The sequence below is a fragment of the Argiope bruennichi genome, chromosome 6 (genome assembly GCF_947563725.1).
Source record: "Argiope bruennichi chromosome 6, qqArgBrue1.1, whole genome shotgun sequence".
NCBI classification, from domain to species: domain Eukaryota; kingdom Metazoa; phylum Arthropoda; class Arachnida; order Araneae; family Araneidae; genus Argiope; species Argiope bruennichi.
Window position 1 is genome coordinate 48,609,707 of NC_079156.1, and position 22,752 is coordinate 48,632,458.

Below are 22,752 nucleotides of genomic sequence, written 5' to 3' on the forward strand. Positions count from 1 at the left end.
TGCTCTGTAAAAACTAAACTCTTATGCAATTATACTAATTACATTTTACAACATGTTGAATATAAAATAAAGAACAATCAACACATTAAATAAATATATTTATTCAGCAAATATTAGTTTTAATGCCCTGTACACCAGGTGCTTGTTAATTAGAATATACACTGGGATATAAATTTAATCAATGGCACAAAAATGATGTTGCCTTTAACATCTGACTAGATATGAACTACAAAGCTCTTTCACCAATATGCTTTTCAATCCAAATAATACATTTTCACCTAATATCTCAGAATATGCAACTCTTTTATAACTAAAAGATTTGTATTTAATAACATTATGAACATGTTATGCTTAAAGCAAAAGCAAATTATATTGTTTTTGTGTATATAATAAAAAATTCCATACAATTGCTATTTAGTTTAGGTAATATATGAAATGAAAACTTAAAGGATTAGTATACATTTAAATTAATATAGCAAGAAGTAATTTAAAAAAAACTTGAAGCATAATAATATGTAACAATACAAGCACAGATATAAAAATTTTAGTAGACTTTTTGTTATATTTTCAAAATATTTCTATTGTTGAAAATATTACAGCTATTAGATTTTGTCTTTATGGTTGATGTTCAATATTATTACCAAGTAATTGGAATAAAAAGGATTTTTTTAAACTGCAACAAACATTTAAAAAAATGAAATTTTTCAAAAATTTAAAAAACATTAATTTTTACACAATTATTTTTTAATGCAATAACAGTAAAAAATATAAATATACATAAACTAAAGTTATGTAATCTGAAAAGCAAAAGTATAATCAGTGAAAAACTTCAGAATAAATTAAATATTAAAATACATCATCTTAATTATATCACCAATATAGAATTAAAATGAAAATTGTTTCATATATCATAATTATACAAAATTCAAATGTTACAATTAACTAGGTATCAAAATAAAATATGTAAGAGCTTATTTTTCAATATTTCTATGCATCTTCATACAAAAAAACAATCTTTTTTGTTTGTTTGTTTGGTTTTACAATTGACCTTGGTGAATAATATGCAAGTCTTGGAGATTTTGCAATGTGCATTCCGAAATAAACTATAATTAAAAATCGATTTAATTATCAAAGATTTTTAAAAAATCTTTTTATATATACAAAAGTTAAAAGCATGACTGAATCCTATAATCATAAATTAAATTTTGATAAGATGAAAATTAGTACATGACTCATAATACTTCAAGTAAAATTACAAAAATTTATATTCGTCATTGCATTATAATGACTTAGGGTGATAAGAAGGTATCAACGTTATATCTAATTTTGGAGCAGTTACATGAAATTTATACATATCCAAGATTCTATACAATTACAATTAGTTGTTAGCAACTTTTCTTTTTTTCTCTATGTGCATTCATATATATTTGTTAATTTGGGAATTTTTAGATATTGCAGAAAAAAAGAAGCATTAGAAAGAAGATTCAAATTAAATTTGCATTAAACATTAGATGTATTTAGATATTTCAATGCAGACTCAAAAATTCAATTTTAAAGTAAAGCATCAAGATAGAATATGTCGGTAAGAAATCGGTCATTGACCGCAACATATTTTTTACTCTTCTCCAAGAATGAGACGAAAAGAGTGTTCTGATACCTAAGCCACAAAGTACCCCTGTAAATGTCAAAGACCAAAAAAATGTCATTCAAAATATTAAATGAATATTTCTGGAAGCACTGTTAGGAAAAAATAAAGACCAGGAAACAGAAGACAAAACAAATTATGATTCTAAAATGAAAAAAAAAAAAAAAAAAAAATCATCTCAATACTTTTAGATGTACCCAAGTTTCTTAGCAGTTCAGTTTTAATTTAATAAATTTATATATTAAATCGAAGCTATTCCAATGCATTTGACATCTATGCTTGTGCAAATCAAAATAGTGTACTATTTACAATTGAAATAGAAGTTTAATGTTAATTCTATGTAAGTATTAATTTTATATTTACTTTATATTGTCAGTAAAACAGTAATATAATTCATAAAGAAAGAAAAATTCAGATAATTAATGCAACAATAAAAAGACCTACCAAAATCATTTACACATATTTTTACCTTCACCAGGTAGCACCATGAATATGTGGATGAAAAACTGCTAGATAAGTAAGCAGATTTTTACTTCCCTTAACGGCAAAGTAATGTAAAGTCAAGTTATCTCGGCAATGATTGATTGAACTGAATCAATCATGGCTTTAAGACTGCAGTTCCTTATCTTCTGTTGTAGCGATGACAATCATTCAAATAACCTTACACATTTCACAGGATATGAATAATTCTGACATAATTATATATAGTTTTTTTAGGTTGAAAATTTCATTACAATCTTACAAAAATATATTTTAAATTTTTTTGAAACATAAATCTGCATTCCTTTAATTAATTTAGATATAAAACTTCATAATGGAAGCATCAGAATTATCATAGTTAATTCATTTTATTTATGTACCCATTGAGAAATTTTTGAAACTATATCATACAGTTCACTGCAACTGTCAATAATCAATGCAAAAGTATAAATTAAATTAGTTGATTTGGTTAAAACATAAGTATGAAAGTATTACAAAAATAAATCAAATTGTGAAAATAATGTCGGTATCTTATGTATTAAACAACAACATGCTATATCAAAAATCATTCTTTTCTTAATGCATAGAAGTTGATAATAAAACCATAACCAAAAACCATCTAATCATATCCTTAAATGCAAGAAACTTTCTTATTAATACAACATGTGTGCATTATCATATAAAAATTCTGCATATTTTTGTTTTAACAGAACAATTTTGAATAAAGATTTTACACAGAACAAGACAAAAAAAGGGGGGAGGGTAATATTAATGGTCTCCATGATATATCGCCAAAAAAAAATTAAAAAATCACACAAACAAGTTAAACCATAATGCAACCATTTTGTCATCTTATGCAAAATGGAACTTGGTGTAATCTGATAATCACCAAGTAAACTGGAGACCATAAATATCAACACATACTCAAAATTGTATAAGGATTAATGATAAAGTATATAAAGGTTTCTGAAAATTACAATAACTAAAAATGCGTAGAGAAAAAAAAGCCATTATTTAAAATCATTGTTTAAATTTCAGATTCAGACTAATTTACTTAATAGGTAAATTAGAGTTGTATTATACTGTAATTAATATTATAGAAGCAGACTTCATTAGGTAACATACTGCCTAATTTACAAGTAGTTTTAAAATGTATTTAGCATCCCAAACCATATTCTTGATGAATTTCTTAATTTTATTAGCCAGAAAGAAGCAAATATTTTTTTCATTAATAATGATTTTAGTTAATATATTAATAAAAAGAAAGGCAGTAAGTTAAATTTGTTTTATAATTATTTATAAATATATTTAAAATATTGGGCAAATAACTTCATATATATCTGCAATACAATTTAGAATTAAAAAAGTTATGAATGTATGAAAATAAGTGCCATTGATTAAACAGCAGCACTTAGTCCAATTTGTCTTAATTCGGACCTAAATTGTGTTCAACATATGGTTGCAATGTTTGAATCTCAAAAAATATTTTTTACCACTGATTTATTTTTATGAAGTATAATTATTTATATATAAAATCCTCAATAAGTATAAAATTAAAATATAGTTGTTAATATAAAATGGAGCTTATTTTAATACAGACCAAATTTATCAATAATGATGATATAAACGTTGTAAGATTTCAATTTTTTAAAATAATTTATATAATACTTACATATTGAAATCAAACATAATTTCTTAATTTTTAATATTAATTGTAGAATTATATTCATATACAACACATATAAATATAAAATTTATATGTAATCATTTCAATACTTATAAACACTGAAAATTGGCGAACTGACTTAGAATTGAAATCAACAATCATAATCAAATTAACATTTCTATAATCATCTCATCATTGAATTATCACAGTCTTGCTTGTTTATTTAAATACATAAATATTCTATTAACATCTAAAAATATAATTTATAATTTTTGATACCTTGAATTTATTTTTAAAAAAACTCAAAATGCTTTGCCTTGTCAGTTACTGTACTGATAAAGAGCATAAGAAAATGTGCATAAATGTTTACTTTTCTTTAAAGAAAAATGTAAAATATTACTCCTTTGGCCGAATTAAATTTTCAAAAATGTTTCAATCACTTTTTATATTAAAAAGAAAAGTATAGCTTTGTAGCAAAATAAATAAATTTAATAAAATTACAATATTAGGAATACAATGTTTAACAAATGCCTTGATAAATGAAAAATATGCATACTATCTTAATACTGAGGTATACATATAATGTCTAGTCAAGCCTTAAATGCTATTTTTAAAAATTTAATTTATAAATAATTCTAATTTAATAAATTAAAAGTAAACAATATTAAGACATAGCATGGTATTTTACAAATGTAATTGCAGCCAACTCTTTGCAAAATTCTTCAAGAATAATTAAAGCCTCCAATACATGGGACTCCTCAAAAGTCGCATATTCATTCCCATCACTCAAAAGTGCATTACGCGTCAGTTTCAGTTTTGTAGCAAATCCCCTTATTTTTGGAACTTCCTTTTGTATATCCTCTGAAATTTTAAACAGGACTAAGAAAAGTGATCTTGCACCAAGATTATAAGGTATGAGAGGATTTAAAAAGTATTCATGAATATAGGGATTGGGAAATAAAACAATTTGGGAAATGATAGCAGTCAACTGAAGATTGACTTCATAGGGTTGAAACAGTATAAGTTCAAGTTTGTCAAATAACATCTTAAGAAATTCCCCTTCATAAAATGTCCAATGAACAGAATCAGCCTCAGGTTGGGACTCTGAACTAGAGTCATCTTCTGCACCCACCTGACAGTCTTCCTTATCAGAAAAAGTCAATGGCCATTCAAAACCTTCACAAACGGACAGTACTTCCAAAAACCTTCTATGTGCTTCTTTAAGGTAGGTTTCATAACCGGTATCATCTTCATCTTGACAAGATTTAATATCATCAGGTAAAATAGCAATAAAAGCATCAATAATTCGGTGAATGTAGGTAGGTGCAACAGATTTATTGGACATGCCAGAATTCGATGATAAGTCATCACTATATCGACTACAAGTGTCATCATCAGAAAATTGAAGCCAACTGTCTGAAGCTGCATGATCATAATAACCTCTTCCATCTATATATTTTAATATTAAATTATCTAGTATATATTTTGTAGGTCTTACTAGAAGTTCTTCAAATAGCTGAAGATTACATATAGATAGAGCGACATTTTCATCACTGTTGCGACAACGTTCCAGTAAGACAGATTTCACAGTTGTTTCAGACTTTTCTGGCAATTCCACACTTTCATCGTTCAGTAAAAATGCTGCAAATGCGTCAATCAGCTTTGGTGATTTTACATTTCGAAGAGAACTAGCAATCAGCGTAGTGGAAAATAAAAGTTTGTCTTCATCTGTTTCTTCAACTAAACATGGATAAAAGCAAATGTCAAGGAACTCTGTTTTGAATCTATATGATAAATGATCACTGATAGTATGATGTGCTGTTTCGATCAGGGAATCAATATAATGAAGTTGTTGTAAATAACACAGATATTTTCTCTTGTCAGGAGATATTGGAGCACCTTCTTCTGACAAAGGATTTTCTATATCATGTATTTTTAATATTCTAGGAATATTAGAGAACAAAGTTACAACACTAGAGCAAAGAACTTGACTCAGTTTTGTAAACTGTGCAATACTTATGGCCATAGTTTCATCTGCACGTGAACATAAAGTTTTTAAAGAGTCTCTTGCATTAACAGATATGTCATTATCAGGACTTTGATATAATTTCAATAAAGATGAAATTAAAGCATATTCTTTGTCTGAACTTCCAAAATTAATACAATCTTTGGATGCTGACGCAACCATTGAATTTCTGCGGGAAGTAGGTTCACAATTTACAAGAAAAAAGCAATTGATTAAATCTGGATTTTTCTCTATTTTATCACAGATACACTGCAAGAAGTCCATTTCCTCACGTTCAGTTGGACCAGCAACAATTTCACCACATAATTTTATAAAATTCTGAATAGGTACACAAACACTCACATGAGGAATTAAAGATTCCTGCATGATTTTGAGAGTTTTTGTAATAAATATGAACATGTATCTTTTCATTCCTGGGGGTGCATCAGATGTCGCTAAAACACACATAGTATCCAATAGTTTATGCTGCATTATATACTCCATACAGGGACCAATATTGCCAGTTTCAATTTCTATTTCTTCTTGCTCTAAAATCGACAGCATTTCCATTAAATGTCCAGGTATAGAAGTAGATTCAATTGGAATCGAGTTTGAGGCATTTTTAGCGGTAAAGAATTTCGTTACTGATTTCCAGTGCCAAACAAAATCTTCTTGCAAAGGGTGAGGTGGTGCTAATGCATCCACCGCACTATACAGGGCATTAGTAAACCGGCTGAACATATTTATTTAATTTAATATCACATATTAAAAGCGACAGCAATTCAATCTAATTTTACAATCTTAACTCTTATATTGCAATATAACAATCTTGTACGAATGCACTAAATTTCACTATTTCGTATATAGCCGAAATAAACCTGTTATGTCTATTTTAAACGATGACAACCACTCCAGGTGGCAAGTTTGAGACGTGTCAATATATTTGTCAAGATGTAATTATTGTTAGAAAAAATCATATTTGAATATGTTAAAAATAAGATAACTTATCCTAGAAAACCAAAAGATATCTTCAAAATTGCATTCAGAACAAAAAATTTCTTTGCATCGCAGTTTCAAGTGTGAAAATATTAATTATTTACATTTGTCACCCTTCCGCACTTAAAAAAGAGAAAGTAGAACTCGAAGTACTTTTCTCGTTTACTCATATTCCGTTTGAAATATTTTTGTAGTTAATATAAATTAAGAGAACGTGTTTTAAATTTAAAATATACTGAAAGATTTAAGAAAAAGTAAACATTTTACTCAATTATATTTTTACAAAATATTTAAAAACCTATAAAATTTTTTTCACCATAAAACAAGAAACCAATGTTCATAAATTTGATATAATTTCAAAGATAAGCTTCAGGAAAACTTCTTATGTTATAAGAATATTTCAGAAAAGAAAATTCATTTGATTTATTATTGCAATTTTTGTTTCATTTTTTGGGCTACTATAATTTATTTTTATTTTCTTTTGAGAAGACTGGCAACTGCAAGTTTGTATGCAAATATAAGATACTTTAGACAGACGCATACGTTACATGGATAGTGTCTGAAAAGTAAGTAAATAATTTCTATTTAAAGATTTTAGTTTTGCTACCATATGATATAACTTATTTCATAAAGCAATTATGTTTTATTCTGCGTTACATTAATGCAGGCTACCCAACATTTGTCCATTATTTTAATACCGGCCGAAATTAGCTAATGAAATAACTCGTGTTGATCGAACATTCCTGTCAAAAGTTTCGTTTTCTGTCATCCCGGAATTTACATGGATCTTACAATTTCTTTTAAAATCATATAAAATATATAGGAGATATTCTGTATAAGAATTTCATTTCGAGTTTGAATGAAATGCCATGGGTTTTGATAATACAGCTAGTGTTTCGCCCACTTCAAATTTTGAATCAATTTCTTTTTTCTTGTGTTATTACAATTTGTTTTAAAATAATTGTAAGTATGTTTTATCTGCAGCACTTTTATTTCTTCTTCTTTAAAATTCAGAATTATAAAAAAATTGTAATCGAATTTGCACGATATAAAATGAATGCAAAAATTTTCGTCGTTAGTTATAATTAAAATTTTGAACTGTACTGACGGTTAGCCATAATTTACCTTTATTTATTTATTTTGTCTCTATAATTCTATTTCCTTTTTAAATTTAAGTGCAGTGATTTTTTTTTCTATACAAAATGTGTGAATCATATATAAATGAAATAAAATTGATAAAAAAAAAATTATAGGAATGATAATTATGTCATGCGAGCATATATTATAAGCAAATATTTATTCTATGATTAAGATGTCTAAGTTTTAATATTATGAACATAAAATTTCATGTTGAATGGAGATTGTTGTTGTTTAACTCTTTATTCTTTTAATTCTATACTCGCTGAAAATTCAAATTCATACTTCAGGAAATGTTGTGTAGTGTATCATTATGATTAATTAGCTTTGAATGTGATCTTAATGTGTGTGTTTTTTCTCCATAAGTTTAAATGGAATTTAGCTTCATATATTCTTAAAGGATATTCTGTGGAATATAATAACATTTTTAAATGTTCTTTAATTTCTTTGAAATGCTTTTATTACTCCAAGATACTTAGAACACTTATTAATAAAATTTGAATTTTCTATACTCATATTATGCTCTATTCTGTTTAAAAGGTTATTCTTAACTTTCTACTTTTAATGTCTGTTCAAATTGTCAATTATAATAAAATATGTAAAAACTTAATTATAAGTAAATTCACAAGAAAAATATTGAAAACATGTCAAATGCATTAGATATGAAACATGTATATATTTCAAATTTATATTTTTTGTCATATAATAAGGGTTGCTGTAAGCAAAAGGTTAAAATACTAGCTTTTTTTTTTTTTAAATTGTAAAATTCTATGCACAGAGGTTACGTAGTCGACGTATTTGTTAAAATCCGATTTAAAGGCAGAATGCAAAACTTTTTTATAAACTATATTTTTACATTTTCTGTATGCTTCTTTTATCAATTTAATTTCATCCATCCTTATAAACTTACTCTGTTATGCTAACAAGATAAATATAATTATCTTTAAAAAAAATGTGTGATTGCTAGGAATACTGGGATATCATTTCTTTTCCTCACTTATGAAATGATTATATTTCTTTTAATTTACATTTTAAGGAAAATAGACTAATATTGGCAATTATTAAAGGATCATACTTTTCCTATTGTGCTAATATTAATTGTAAATATTAGTTACTAAAGGAGCTGTATTTAGTTCCTATTTTGCCTATTGTCATAATAATAGGGAAAAGTGCTAAATGAAATTTATATGTTATGATATTACCTTTCAAAGACAAATTAGGATACATTTTTGTATTGTAATTAATTTAAAATAAAGTCTATAAACCAGATTTAGTTTTTCAATTTTATTCTTATTTATTTATATGGGAATAGACAGTGAGAAAATATATTTATATATTATCAATCTTCAAGCTTATTTTACTTTAAATAATCTATTTTAATCTAGTTAAAGATCACATAATTATTTTTTGAAAAAAAAATAGTGAAATATCAACAATAAAACTATCTTTAAATCAAATTTATATGAAGTCTTTAGTTTTTTTAGGTTTAATATTTCTTGGATATATAACTATTGATATTTTTTTCATGACTAGTCATCTCAGACTAGAACTAGTTTGCCGTGACTATTGGGTATATTTGATTTTCAGATAAGTAATTTAGATATAACTTCTTGTCCATGACTAGTATTAATGCCATGATATTTTGTAATGCTTTATTTACTATACACCTTTCTATCAGGAATAATCCCGTGCCATCACAGTGCTATTAAAAACGTAAATCTCTAATTCATTCAGTTTTCTAAATTTTGTGATATTGTAACTTCATTTTTTTTTTTTATTTGTCCTGTAAACTACATAATACTAAACAGAATCTTTAGCTTCCACCAATAGAAGAAAATCACTCAATTAAATACTTGAATTTCGGGGCAACAAAGTAATCTATTGTTGGAAATCAGGCAATAAAATATATTTTTAAATATTTGCCAAAATTTAGCAAATATTTCCATCATTAAACAGATATTTTTTCATGTTTTTAAACATTATAAAATTCATTTTTGTGCAGCAATTTTTTTGGAAGTTATCATAGAAAAATACTAAAATTTTACTTAATTTTCAGTTAATTAAAATTTTAAAAGAATTACTTAAAGATTTACATTCTAACCTTCCACAGTTGGTGGTTTTAATTAAATGGTCTAGCTCAAAGAGCACCAACAATTAATATTATTAATAGAGATTAGACTTAAATACAGAAATAAATTTTATTACTTGTCTATTTAATAACTTGGAAACTATTAACTATTAGGCTATAAGCTGGAAATTGAAAGTGTTTATCATTATTTAAAAATATAAACTACTATCTGTTTATGGTGATAATGAAAATTTGTTTCCACTCTTGTGTCGAAAAAAAAAAAAAAGCATTTTTACTGGAAATGTTTTTAAAATATGTTAAATTTTATTAAAGATTTTCAATTCAGGAATTGCATCCTGTTTTAGAATTTGCTGTATATATATATTTCTTTTCTATATTTAGACATAAGCATTCTTATTTGCTTAGTATAGTGTAGAGATACTTGCCGAAACATTTATAGTAATTAAGGTCTGAAAGAGACCTCACCCTCTACCCTCTAGATTGCCTCTGTTAAGTAAATTATAATGAACTTTCATATTATACAAGATGCATTTCATGTAACAAGATGTCACATTATATGGGATTTTAATGCTATTTTGTGCAACTCAAATTTATCTCTAATTTGCAACTCTGTATATTATCAGTGAGATGTCACTTTCTTAAAACTATTTGCTAAGATATACATTTATAATCCATTATTCAATATTCGTATATAATCGGATAAAAATATTAATTTGTTTTTCTACTTAAATGGAAGATTATGTGAACAATGTCAAATTTATCTTAGAACAGTCATTCACGATTATTTCATACCACACCAATGAATTGCCAACACTATTCTATCTTCTCTTTTCGTCCATTCACTGAGAACAGTCTCTTACAAACATCCTACGTTATCATCGCTCTACTCCATCGGTGAAAATTTTGCTACATTACAACTCAAATCACTTCTCCACTTTCTTCCACTGAGCTCCATTCTAATTGGAAATTTGGATGGAATGGACATCAAGCCTTTCATTATATTCTATTCCATTTCGACTAGTTTTTCACATTAACGATCTCTTTTGATGTGCACCACTCTATTGGCTTTGCTCGAAGTGCTCGTGACACAAACTTTTTTATCGAACAGGAGAACTAAATCATTTCGATAATAAGGCGAAGTACATTATTGGTAATGGTTAGCTTAATTGCAGTAGTTTATGGACTTTAATGAACTTGGTAAATTATGTATTTTTATGTCATATGAAGCGGTACTCCTTAGATAATAAGCTTTTTAAAGGGGGTTAGATTCGGTTATAACAAATGTTTTTCGTTCTCATTGCTTTATTTAAAATCCTTATCGAAGAATATCGTATGAAATTGATGAGCCCTTCTTCTTTTCTTTTTGAATCGTTTGTGTAATTTTACTAAATTATTATAATGAAATTATAATAATTTCGTACATCCATTCAGTAGGGTCATTAGAAAACATTTTACTCCTTGAATCAAACATATATGCGATTAATTAACAGCGACATATCAACATTTATATATTGTCATGCTATTAAACTCCTATAATGAACAGTTCGGGAGTCGGAGCCAAAGTTCCGATTTCTACATCAGATGATCATAAGTATGAATTCCATAGATAGATCTCTTTCGCTGATCCATTGTGAATGTGAACCTGGTGTCGTTTCGTTCGTGTGGTGTATATATTTGTAGAGTCGGAAGAGGCAGTTGTTTCAGTTATGTAGCTGCAACTAGAGGTCTACTTTGAAACATCTCTTGCCGGAACTACAAAAGGGACTGTCTAAGATGTCAAATATTTATTCTGTAAAGTGTTTTCCTTTCGCATCGATTATGGCATTCAACTAGGATCAAGATGACTTAGTGAATTAAAGGGTTTAAAAGTTAATTACCAGCCACCATCAAGAACTACAGTAAAACAAGAAAAGGCCTTCAAAAGTAACTATTTTTTAAAAAGGGTTACTTGTGGGTAATATTTAAAGTTTGTCTGGCAAATTATCTTTGAAAATGCGGATGAATCTCTGACTTAGATCTGAAGTTTGCAGAACAGCTATAAAAGTCCTTTTTAATCCAGCCTTTCGTCTTCTGTGTTTTAATAGCTGAATACTGCAAACGACCTGTGATTCATTCCTTTTATTTTATGAACGATAAAAAGCGTAACAGACAGTTAATTTTCCGTGCTATTATGATGACATCATCGCTCAGTGTTTTAGATGAACATAAGCAGGTGGTTAGTTGTGTATGCATTTCTCTGCATCTAATCGGTTTGTCTTCACCATTGCAGTTTCTACTACACATTTGTTGACAGTTTTTTTTTTCTGCGAATTACATTTATAATAGATTAATCGTCGAAGAAAAGATTTCCATATTAATCAGAGCAGCTATCTCTCATGGACAAATAACGTGTTATCTGTTGTGCATGATTAGAAATTTTGCTCCGATAAGCGCAAGCTTCGATTATTTTATTAAGTTTCATTCAATTATATATAAAGCATTGTTGACAGAATGGACTTTTTCGTTGTGTGTATATATATATATATATATATATATATATATTCAAATGAAACTTAATAGGTTATTAATTTTGCGTTTACATTGAAAAATTGTAGCAAAACATTTTAGTGTCATTGATGTATAAAATGTTGAAAATGATCGTACTTTTTCTTTCTCGCATACTTCGTATAGAGAAACTATAATGCCAGTTCATCAAAAAATCCGAACAGGTCACATTTTAGACCTTTCTGAGTTCGGAAAACACATTTTTAGAAAATGTCCGTCTGTCTGTCTGTGACAAAGATAACTCAAAAACCCTTTGGGCTGGACAATTGAAATTTGGTACACGGTCTTTACACCAAATTTACAGATTTCGATCAAATTTTGAGTAAAATCTGTTCAGAGGAAGTCCGTTTGTCCAGCTATTTGAATAAAAGTTAACACTATAACTGCAAAACTCGGTACACAAATTTTAACATCCATAGTGTAGACAACTATCGAATTTTGAGCCAAATCCTACAAGGCGTTGACCGTCTGTCGGTCTTTTCTTTAACCCTTTCTAGGGCCGTGGGAAGTATGCTTCCCACCAAATTTATCAATATTCGTATGCATTTATGTAGGTTGGCATAAGTTCTGACACATTTTTTTAGAAAGACAGAAACTTAGATGCTTTAGTTCTTTATTTTACACAAAATGTTGTGTCTTGATTCGATACTTAATTATTAATGAACCAAATTAATTAATTAATCAAATTAAATTTATTTAATAAGCTAAATGAATCCTTTTTCTAATTTCAAGCCTAAAAATATTTTAACTTAATATGACTAGAAAAAAATGGCTCTTCAAAAACACAAAGACTTAATAATATCAAATTTAGTATGGGATTTTAAGACTACAAGTGCAGTTTCGTGTCAAGTTTTTGTTTCAATCGGTTGTGAAAAACGTATCTAAATTATCAATTAGATTTTTGGATATTTACTATTAACGCGTGCTCGCCAAGAGTGATACTATAGATTCAATAAAAATGTTAAATTCACGCCAAATGTTAATATTTCGTTACTTTTGTGTGCCAGTGCCATGTAAGGCATTCTCTGACATGACAAATTTATTCGAAAGTGTGCGAAAAAAATGTTTGGGAAGACCATTGCCGCTGGTTAATTTTCCATTCTTGTCTCTAAGCACTAATTACCTAACAATTATTTTTTCATGCATTTCGTTGAAAGGATATAAACATTTGATACGATCATAGCAAAATATATATGATACAGCTAATTATAAACGAGAAATATATTTCTTTAATTCGTTATAAAACGACTAGCTTATGATGTGCCATGCTATCTTTAACTAGTTTGCTAAGAAGTACTAAAAAATTGCCTAGGCATTTGAAGATCTCTAAAATGCGATGCAGATTTGGCCGAATTAAATAAATTCATCTTGTTAGTATAATGGTAGTCTGAAAATGCATTAAGATCTTTTTATTACATTCTCTTGTTTAGAATATAGAAAGAGAAAACATTGTAATCGCATAAAAACTCAAATTCGAGATTTTGGTAAATTTCTTCATTTCTCCCTGAGTATGAAAGACACAATTTTAGAATTGCGTCTGTCAACCAGTTTGTGAATTCCATAGCTCAAACCGGAATCAAATTAGACGAATAAAATTGCATTATTGGCTCATTTAATAGAAATTGAAAATTTTTGTCAAATTCTGGATGAAATCCACCCAGGGAATTTTTTCCGTCAGTTATTGTTAATATAACTCAACCAGCAAGAGTTTATAACTCCCCTAAACTTTCTCGCATACACTGTAATAAAGGCGTTATCCTAGAGAACGCCTTGGCGTACGATAGGTAAAAAACATTAACCTTTGGCATGAATTTAGCATTTTTAATGAATCTATCGTCTCATCCTTGGCGAGTTTTTTGGCGATTACTGCTGGGCATGTGGGTCCAAAAATCTAATTTTTTGTTTTAGACACGTTTTTCTCACTCGACTGAAATAAAAATTTGATCCCAAACTACACTTATAGTTGCAAAATCCCATAAAAAAAATTTATATATTAAAGTCATCGCATATTTGAATTATCACTTTTAACTGTTTCTGTTGTTGTTTCTTATGGCACTTGCCACGGACAAGCCCGCTGTTCAAAGACAGCCGATTTAAGCCTAAGGGGAAGCGCCTCTTGTTTTTATCGTAGAGCCAAGTAAAGCCAAGAGTACGACTTGACTACTCACGCATCACTCATTCGCTTGCACAACCCCTTTTTACAGGAGGGTGCATTCACACATCTCACAGATAGAACAAGAACAACCATGCCCAAATCGGGACTCAAACCCGGGACGCCCAGATCACGGGGAAGATGCGCTACCCCTATGCCAGGACGCCGGCTTAACTCTTTCTAAAAGTACAGAACAATAGATGGCTAACCCTATCATTGGATTTGGCTCAAAATTTTATAAGTAGTTTTTCTATAAATGGTAAACATATGAACCGAATTTTATCCATTTAGCTCTCTCCGTTTTGTAAATATCCTATTAAATTACATTCGAACGGCCGGGTAAACAGACTTCCGTTGTACGGATTTTGTTCAGAATTTGATAGAAATCTAAATATGTGGCGTAAGGACCGCATACCAAATTTCAACCATCTAGGTTTTTTTTTTTTTTTTTTTTTTTAGAGTGGTCTAAAACGTGGAGAATCGTCAAAATCTCGAGTCCGAATTTTTTGACGATTACTATACTTTATCAACACTATGTATAAGAGAAAGTGGAAATGAGTAATCGAATGAATGAAATTTATCATATGGTTGATTGCATCGTTAGAATCATTGATTCCGTGTCAAATTTTTGAGTCGCTTTTGAAGGTTCAATTGCTTGTCAATCGGTTTGTTCGTATGGGAGTGAAAACGATAATTGATAAATGTATTAAGTTAGATAAATAAAATATGCATATATGTTGCAAATTATCAAAATTGCATATTTGCTAATTTTTTTCACGCACCTTTTACTTTTTCATCAGTCTAGTTGAAGATACAGTTAACATCTTACACTGTTCTTATTTAATAATATGTCGAAACCATTCTTCTTGAGCAATACTGTTTTTCTTCAACTAAACGATATGGCCACTGATTGCCTCTTCTGTGCGTCATTTTATATGTATCTTTCACTTCGATCTTTAAGGTTCACGTTGTTTTTGCAAAAGACTTAGGTATTTATTCCTTATCGGAATGAACTCATCTGTTTCGTCCTTTTGAAAGTTTTTGTCCTTGACACCGCTATACGCTGTCTTTCTATTTGCGTTCGACGGCTCGAGCATAAATTTGTTATCCTTTCTGATTTAATGAGAACTTGTTAAATCTGTCATACCCATCGTTAGCTACGCGGTGATATTTTGTAACTAGGAAATTGATCACATCACAAGCTTGATTAGTTTTTTAAAAAATATATCAGATTTCATATTTAATTATTCACTGTTATAAAGTATGTTTTGGAATTTGGAACAGTTATTCAATGTTATAAATTTGGATTTTGTATTCTTTTGCGTTTTTGGTGTTTTGAAAGATAAAATAACACCGATGTGGTGTAATGGAGTGAAATTTTCGCAGCTGATGGAGTGATAGGTAGCAATGCTAAACTTTCATATCTCTTGCCAATCGGTATTTTATATTATTCAGAGCTTTCTTATAAACATTTTCTATTTAATAAATCTTTCTTTTTAAACAATGTCTTTTGTTGTGTTTTTTAACCTCGATTTGAATATGTTTCTAGATATCTTAGAATTTATTGCTAGTTTTGGTTAATAACACACTTTGATATGAATTTGATATTGTGCAACAGAAATGTTGCGTACTATTTCCTACTATGCACAATATGCGATAAGAATAAGGCGTAATCTATGGAACTTATTATTGGGTGAAATTTGTCATTTTATAAGAATGAAAAAATGTTTCTATTTCATACTTTGTTAAGCAAAGGTGGCTTTAGTCAATGGTGAATTTTTGGGGCCGCAGTGGCCTGGTAGTAAGGTCTCGGCTTCGGAACTGGAAGGTTTCAAGTTCAGAAGGAGGAAGGTGTCGTCCTCGTCATCTGACCGCGGTTCAAAATTACGAGGTCCGTCCCAAAATTGCTTTAAAACGGGATGTTAATAAAACTAAATTGAATTCAATGATGAATTTCCAACTAAACATCTGCTAGGTTCAGAGGAAGCCGCTAGCAAATCAAATTAAAATACGGGGGGAGGGGAGAACTTTCTCGTTGCCAAGTAAATTTTTGAAAAAAATAAAAACTGTGTGAAAAAAATAAAATATTAGCATAATATCAATATTTTATTAAGTATAATTGGTTTGGTTCCTACATGTTCCTCTACGTTCATTACTTATTAGAATATTTATAAATACCGAATCCCTCTTCAATAATTATTTACAGACATGAATGCCGGGCAGTTTGGATCAGAATAAATTATAACAAATATAATTCTATAAAATTAATAAAGTAAAAAAATAATTAACTTAAAACTAATGCTTAAAATGTTAAAAATGTGCGAAAATGTGAAACTGAATTAATTATTATATTGAAACTGGGTCCTCATCATATACACTGCCAAGGGCAGCAAAGCACCTAAATCTGTTACTGGAACTATTGCATCGGTTTCATGACGTCATATTTATGAAAATTTCATTTTCTGATGCTCTGACAAGAATTGGCCAGTAACCATGATCTTTTATTTTCGTCATTTTTTTTTCTTGTTCTTTATTTATAGGTTTTGCTTTATAGCTAATATAATATAGCGTCAACAAACTCCTCGAACAGCCCTGGATATGTTTTCTACAATTTATGTGAAATATGATAGAATGTATCGAAATGCAAACATGCAAAACACATTTTGTTATAAAAAATAAAATAGGAGCTATACTTATCATAATTAGAAGAATACTGACAAATTGGTGAATTTCGAACTGTGAGTCATGATTATTAATACTCAGAACAAATTAACCATCATGTTTAAACCATTGCACTCTTCCGTGCCAATCTTGGAAAGAGGAAGCAGATGATACATTTTTATTTACATACTTTCACTTTTTCCTATTGAGCCACCAAATGCAATGCAAACGCATTGTAGCGTTAAGAAATAAAATGAAATAAAAAAAAGGTTTATTATAACAAGAGGTACTTGATTAGCTTATGTAATGGTGACAAATTAGTCCTTTCGCCCCCCCCCCACTCCTTTTGTCTTTACTGTAACCCTCCAGCTGCGTATCCCGCGATTCCCGCTAATTGGCAATCAGTCTATTTTCTATTGCTTCCCTCATTTTTCGCTGTTTAGTGTGTTTATTTTTACAATTTCAGATTTTTATTATAATATTATCGTGTAACATATAGTACTCATCGTTTCAGTATTCTGAGACGACCACTTTTGGACGATTCTATCTCATTAAGGGGAGAGACGCGGAAGGATGAGCGCATTTCCAGAATTCTGCGTCCTTCTTTGACCTCTATTTTCTCCCAATTAGATTTTTTTTCTTCAAGTGTATGCGAGTACCGTGTCGTTTTTGACCGTATTATTTTAATCCATTCCGCGAGTAATCCCAGTTTATTTTATTGCTAAATGTAAACATCTCCTCCTTTCATCTTTCTTCTCACCCCTATTTTGACTCATTAAACCCGTCCTAACACATGCGCAAAAGCGCGGGGGGTTTTAGAATCCGTTGTCAAACAATATCAGTTCAATTTGTGTGAAAGATATTTGGACTTGTTTGCAAACATCGCATATAAATAGTAATTTTAAAAAAATTACGCAGTCAGGGGATCCAAAACTTTATTACCTTTTTTACGAACGTAGACGATGCACACCAACATTTGTGAGAAGAGTCAAGTTATTATATTATAACGTTATATTATTAAGTTATTATATCATAATAAAAGAAATATGTAATTATTCAAAAGAAAAAAAAGCATATTATTGTGTTTTTTATGATATACTATTTATTTTCATAATTATGATAATTTTAAAAACATAGTTAACAAAAATCCGACTTTTGTTTTGCTATTACTATATAGAGTTTTTACAATGCAATGCAAAAATAATATTCATTCCTACAGACTGGGGAGTTAAGTTGCATTAAATATCCTCGTCGGCACTTGAAATATTGCGCACTAAAATTTATTTTATTAATAAAGACTTATTTAAATTTTGCACAGTTGGCGGTTTTGACTGAAGATTTATTTCATATCTGACTGCTCTATTTTGATAAGCGAGGAAAGGGGCATGAATTTGACAGGATTTGGCTGCATTGCGCTTTTTCAGTAACGAGAATGGCGTTACTAAAGGTGCGCCGAATTCAGCGCAATTATATTTACTACAACCCTATTCGTTCTTTGCAACTCGCTCTCTGTTTCATAATTTTCATCCTAGCAGAAAATGCACAAATCTATCTGATATTGAAAGTCAGCCGCCAACTCGTAGGAGCCACATTTTAACAATTTATAGCCTCTGTCATTTATTGAGTCTTTCATAGCTTCCAAGTGCTATTAATTTGAAATATTTACTATCAGTAATTCTTCGTATGTCCCATTTAAAATTGAACCAATTGTATTCGTTGACCAGCTCTTCGCCCACCATATTAGTAACAATAATTTAACTATGTCAATCAAATTTGGGAAACTCCTCTTCACAAGCAAAGGAAGTGCTTTTATATATTATACTCGCACCATACACATAGAATGACTGCTCTATGTGTATTGTGCTGTGCATTCAAGATGGCGAAATCGGCCCGTTATTCAGTCTGGGGTACTGTGTCAATGTTTGTGTGTGTGTGAGAGAGAGAAAGAGAGATTTCTTTAGAATATATAGAGATGGGGCGATTATGGATGGTGTTACATAATATCGTGGAAATATAAATAAATATATATATGTATATACCAGATTCAGTACCGTTCTTAGCACTGGGAACACTTTTGTTAAGAGAAAGTATGAGTGAAAGTATTCTGGATTTTCTCCGTAAATGGAAGCTGAGGGAGGCAAGCGACTATTGATATTGTATCTCTAAGAATCATTTGCATTCATATAAAATAGAAAGGAAATCTGTCATTGGTCCTCTTCTGTCTTAGAGAATGCACAGTGACGTAATGTTTGCGAAAGTGATGCGTAGTGTAGTATTGACGGTCATGAGCTTGTTATGAAAGAAAGACTGGCGAAATCGAATCAATCATTGGAAGCTGAGGAGTTAGTTCTTTTGTTTCCTTACTATTTTAAATTTATAGATGTCTTAACCTATATTTAAATCAAAACTTAAAATTTGAAATCCTTATCATAATCTCAACTACCGAAATCGTTTGTTTTCTACCATACACATTACTGAATTTTTGTCTTATTCAAGAATTTTTTTATTTTTAATTGCTGTGGATATTTTAGTACCATATTAAAAAAAGAAAAAAGAAAGAAAGGGAAAGAAAAACCACTTCTGTGCCTTATTCTCCCAGGTGCCTATCGATTTCTGCACTGTCCCACAGGAAAAGGAAGTCACGCTCGTGAATTATCGTACGTTAACTGCTGTTTACCTGCCCCAATAGCAATATAGCGTGTGCGTTGATGTTTAGATACGGTTGGTATGCCCCGCTGATTGTTGGAATCGACTACACGCTTTTATTTATGCTTTCTCGTGGCCATAATCTTGAAAAAGAGAGAAAAAAAAATCATTTTATTTACTTTGGCTGATATACGCGTGAAACAAAACAATGCTCTTATTGGTGAAATGGCACATATTTTAGCGCCATAAAAGTAGCTGTTCTTGGAAAGTGCTTCGGCAATGATTAAATCAGATTTTTCTACCGATTCCAGTCACTTGTACGTAAGATTCGTTTTCTTTTTAATTCTGTTTTTTAAATGAATTATGTGGTGGAAAGTACCCGTTTCTCTAGTACATTTTGCTGCACTTTTAAAGAAATGATTTAATAAAAATATTTGCTTTTTATGGCAATGAAAGTGTTTAGCATTGGCATTTTAATTACTACTGAGAATATTTTGATAACGTTGTTACTTCACATTAAATTAAAACCATCTTTAGAATGCTGAAATAATTTTTATCTAATTCTTTAGTTAAAATTACCTGCTAGTTTTTCACATAAGAGTATTTTTGCTTTAAATTGTAGACTCACTAAAACTTCTGCATAAAATTGTGCGTGGTTTTTAAGATACATCTAATAAATATTAAAAATCTAATATTTTACAATTATATATAATGAAAAAAATTATTATTACTTCATTATGTGTGCGTGTAATGATATCTCTGAATTTAATTTAAATCGTAATTAATTTCCTAATTTTTATCTTAAATTACCCCATGTTACTTTAATCCAAAATTTTCTCTTATATCCTGATCCAAATCCCACTTTTTTGTTTCACTACTTCTAACAAGCGCTCTGTAAATGTGCTGACTCTTAGTCCCCGAATAAAGGGATAAAAATTCTTATTGCCTATGGCGTTCTTTCAGAGATATCTAAAATTCCCTTTCCTAAGTCGACACGTATCAAAGAAATTCCTATCAGAATCTCATAGTAAAATCATTGAAGAAAGAAAAAAATTTCTCTCACTTTTGATGAGAACGTACGTGTTCCGTCTTTCGTCCCCTAGTACAAAGTATCGCGCACGTGGTGAAATGAATTGAAATTAATTTTTTAAGTTTCTTCTTTTCAGCCACGCTTCTGCAAAATTATTTTTGCATACACACATATATATATAAGACGATCAATATTTATTCTATGCACATTTTTTTCGCATATATATATACATATATAATATAATATAATATAATACTGATAAACAAATGCAAAAAAAAAAAAAAGAATGAAAGCTCTATCTTAAACGGGAGAATAGGGCAGCTAAGCGTTTAAAAAAATACTATAATGGATAAATAAATTGATTTTTATTAAATATATCCAAATAGATATATTTAGCACTATTCCTTTTCTTTTATTATTGCTTGCTTTAATTCCTTAATAAGATGGTGAAAGAGTATATCAAATTTGGCTAGGAGCAGGAATCTAGGAATCGACCGAAAAAAAAAAAAGAGGCAGGAGTAGAGACAATTCCTGAAACATTAAGAATTAAAATCATGGAATGTCATCTTTTTCAAAAATCTTTTTACAAACTAACTTGTATCTATTTTGTTTAGTAAATTGAGAAAGACTATAAATTGATAACCACGATTCAGATACTTTTTATTTGAATTCTTCTCTCTCTCTCTCTCTCATATATATAATATGAAGTAATATTTTAAAATCTAATTTAAATCTTAATTTCCAAATTTTTATCTTAAATTAGTCCGTGGTAACTTCATTTTTGTTCTTTTATTATTCAATTCCCATTTTTTATTTAATTATTTTTAAAACGCGCTGTAGAAAACTGATGACTTCAGCTTTTTTTCCCGCTCCTAGTGAAGGGATAAAATTTCCTAATCCTTACAGCATTCTTTTAAAAATATTTTAGATTTCCATTTCTAAGTCTACACTTGTCACAACCTATCAAATTCTCATAGTTAAATCTGTGCAGGGAAAGATTTCTGTCACTTTGCTCTTGTATCTCGTTGTAAAACGACATCAATTTATCGTGGTTTCTTCCTTGTGCATAATATCTCGTGGCGAAATATATCAAAGTTAAAATTCTAAAAGTTCCAACTTTTCGGCCAAGCGTTGTTAAAATATGTTTACACACATTATATTCGCTCGAAAATATATATTTGAAAGTATGCAGCTATAATAAATCTTCCGTACCCAGCATATCAGTAATAATTTTAAAAAAATAGACTTTTGAGTGATAATAATAACATTTCACTGAAGTTTAATATACTTATGGCGGGAAGTATGTGTAATGGGGGAAGGGGATGAAAATTTCGTCGTATGGGGCCACCAACTCAAAGGAGGTGAAAATAATATTGTTGGTAGATTTCACCTCAATCAATTTCAACTTTCAACAAAAATATATGACAATATTAACATAGAAGTTAGTTAATAAAAATCTGGATAAAGTCTGATTTTACTATACCGCCCCACTATATATTCTGATTCGTGGTAAAATAATGAACTCATTCTGTATTTTGATAAAGTATTGAGCTTCTTTTCGCTAAATATAAAACAATTATAACTATTTTCTGTTTGTATTGATTTTATAATTAACTCGTGCCACAACAACACCCAGATATTTGGTTCATTTACGAGCAACCAATTGTTCGCAGTTGGTGGTTTAATGCACCATCCCACTTA

General features: G+C 29.3%; 2 protein-coding genes across 4 annotated transcripts in view; one reads left to right on the plus strand and one right to left on the minus strand.

Moving 5' to 3' along the window:
- Positions 1 to 826: 826 nt before the first annotated feature.
- Positions 827 to 6,907, minus strand: LOC129971360 (FHF complex subunit HOOK interacting protein 2A-like). Its single transcript, XM_056085049.1, has one exon. The coding sequence runs from the start codon at positions 6,535 to 6,537 to the stop codon at positions 4,456 to 4,458; it is 2,082 nt and encodes a 693-aa protein (XP_055941024.1). The 5' UTR covers positions 6,538 to 6,907; the 3' UTR covers positions 827 to 4,455.
- A 376-nt stretch (positions 6,908 to 7,283) lies between these two features.
- Positions 7,284 to 22,752, plus strand: part of LOC129971361 (protein kinase C and casein kinase substrate in neurons protein 1-like) — a 114,995-nt gene continuing 99,526 nt past the window's right edge. The window contains exon 1 of one of the 3 annotated variants that reach the window (XM_056085050.1): positions 7,284 to 7,358. The gene's annotated coding sequence lies outside the window, so the exon portion shown is untranslated. Of the gene's footprint in view, positions 7,359 to 20,319; positions 20,339 to 22,752 lie in introns of those variants that run through there. The other 2 variants (XM_056085052.1, XM_056085053.1) reach the window with 2 other exon arrangements.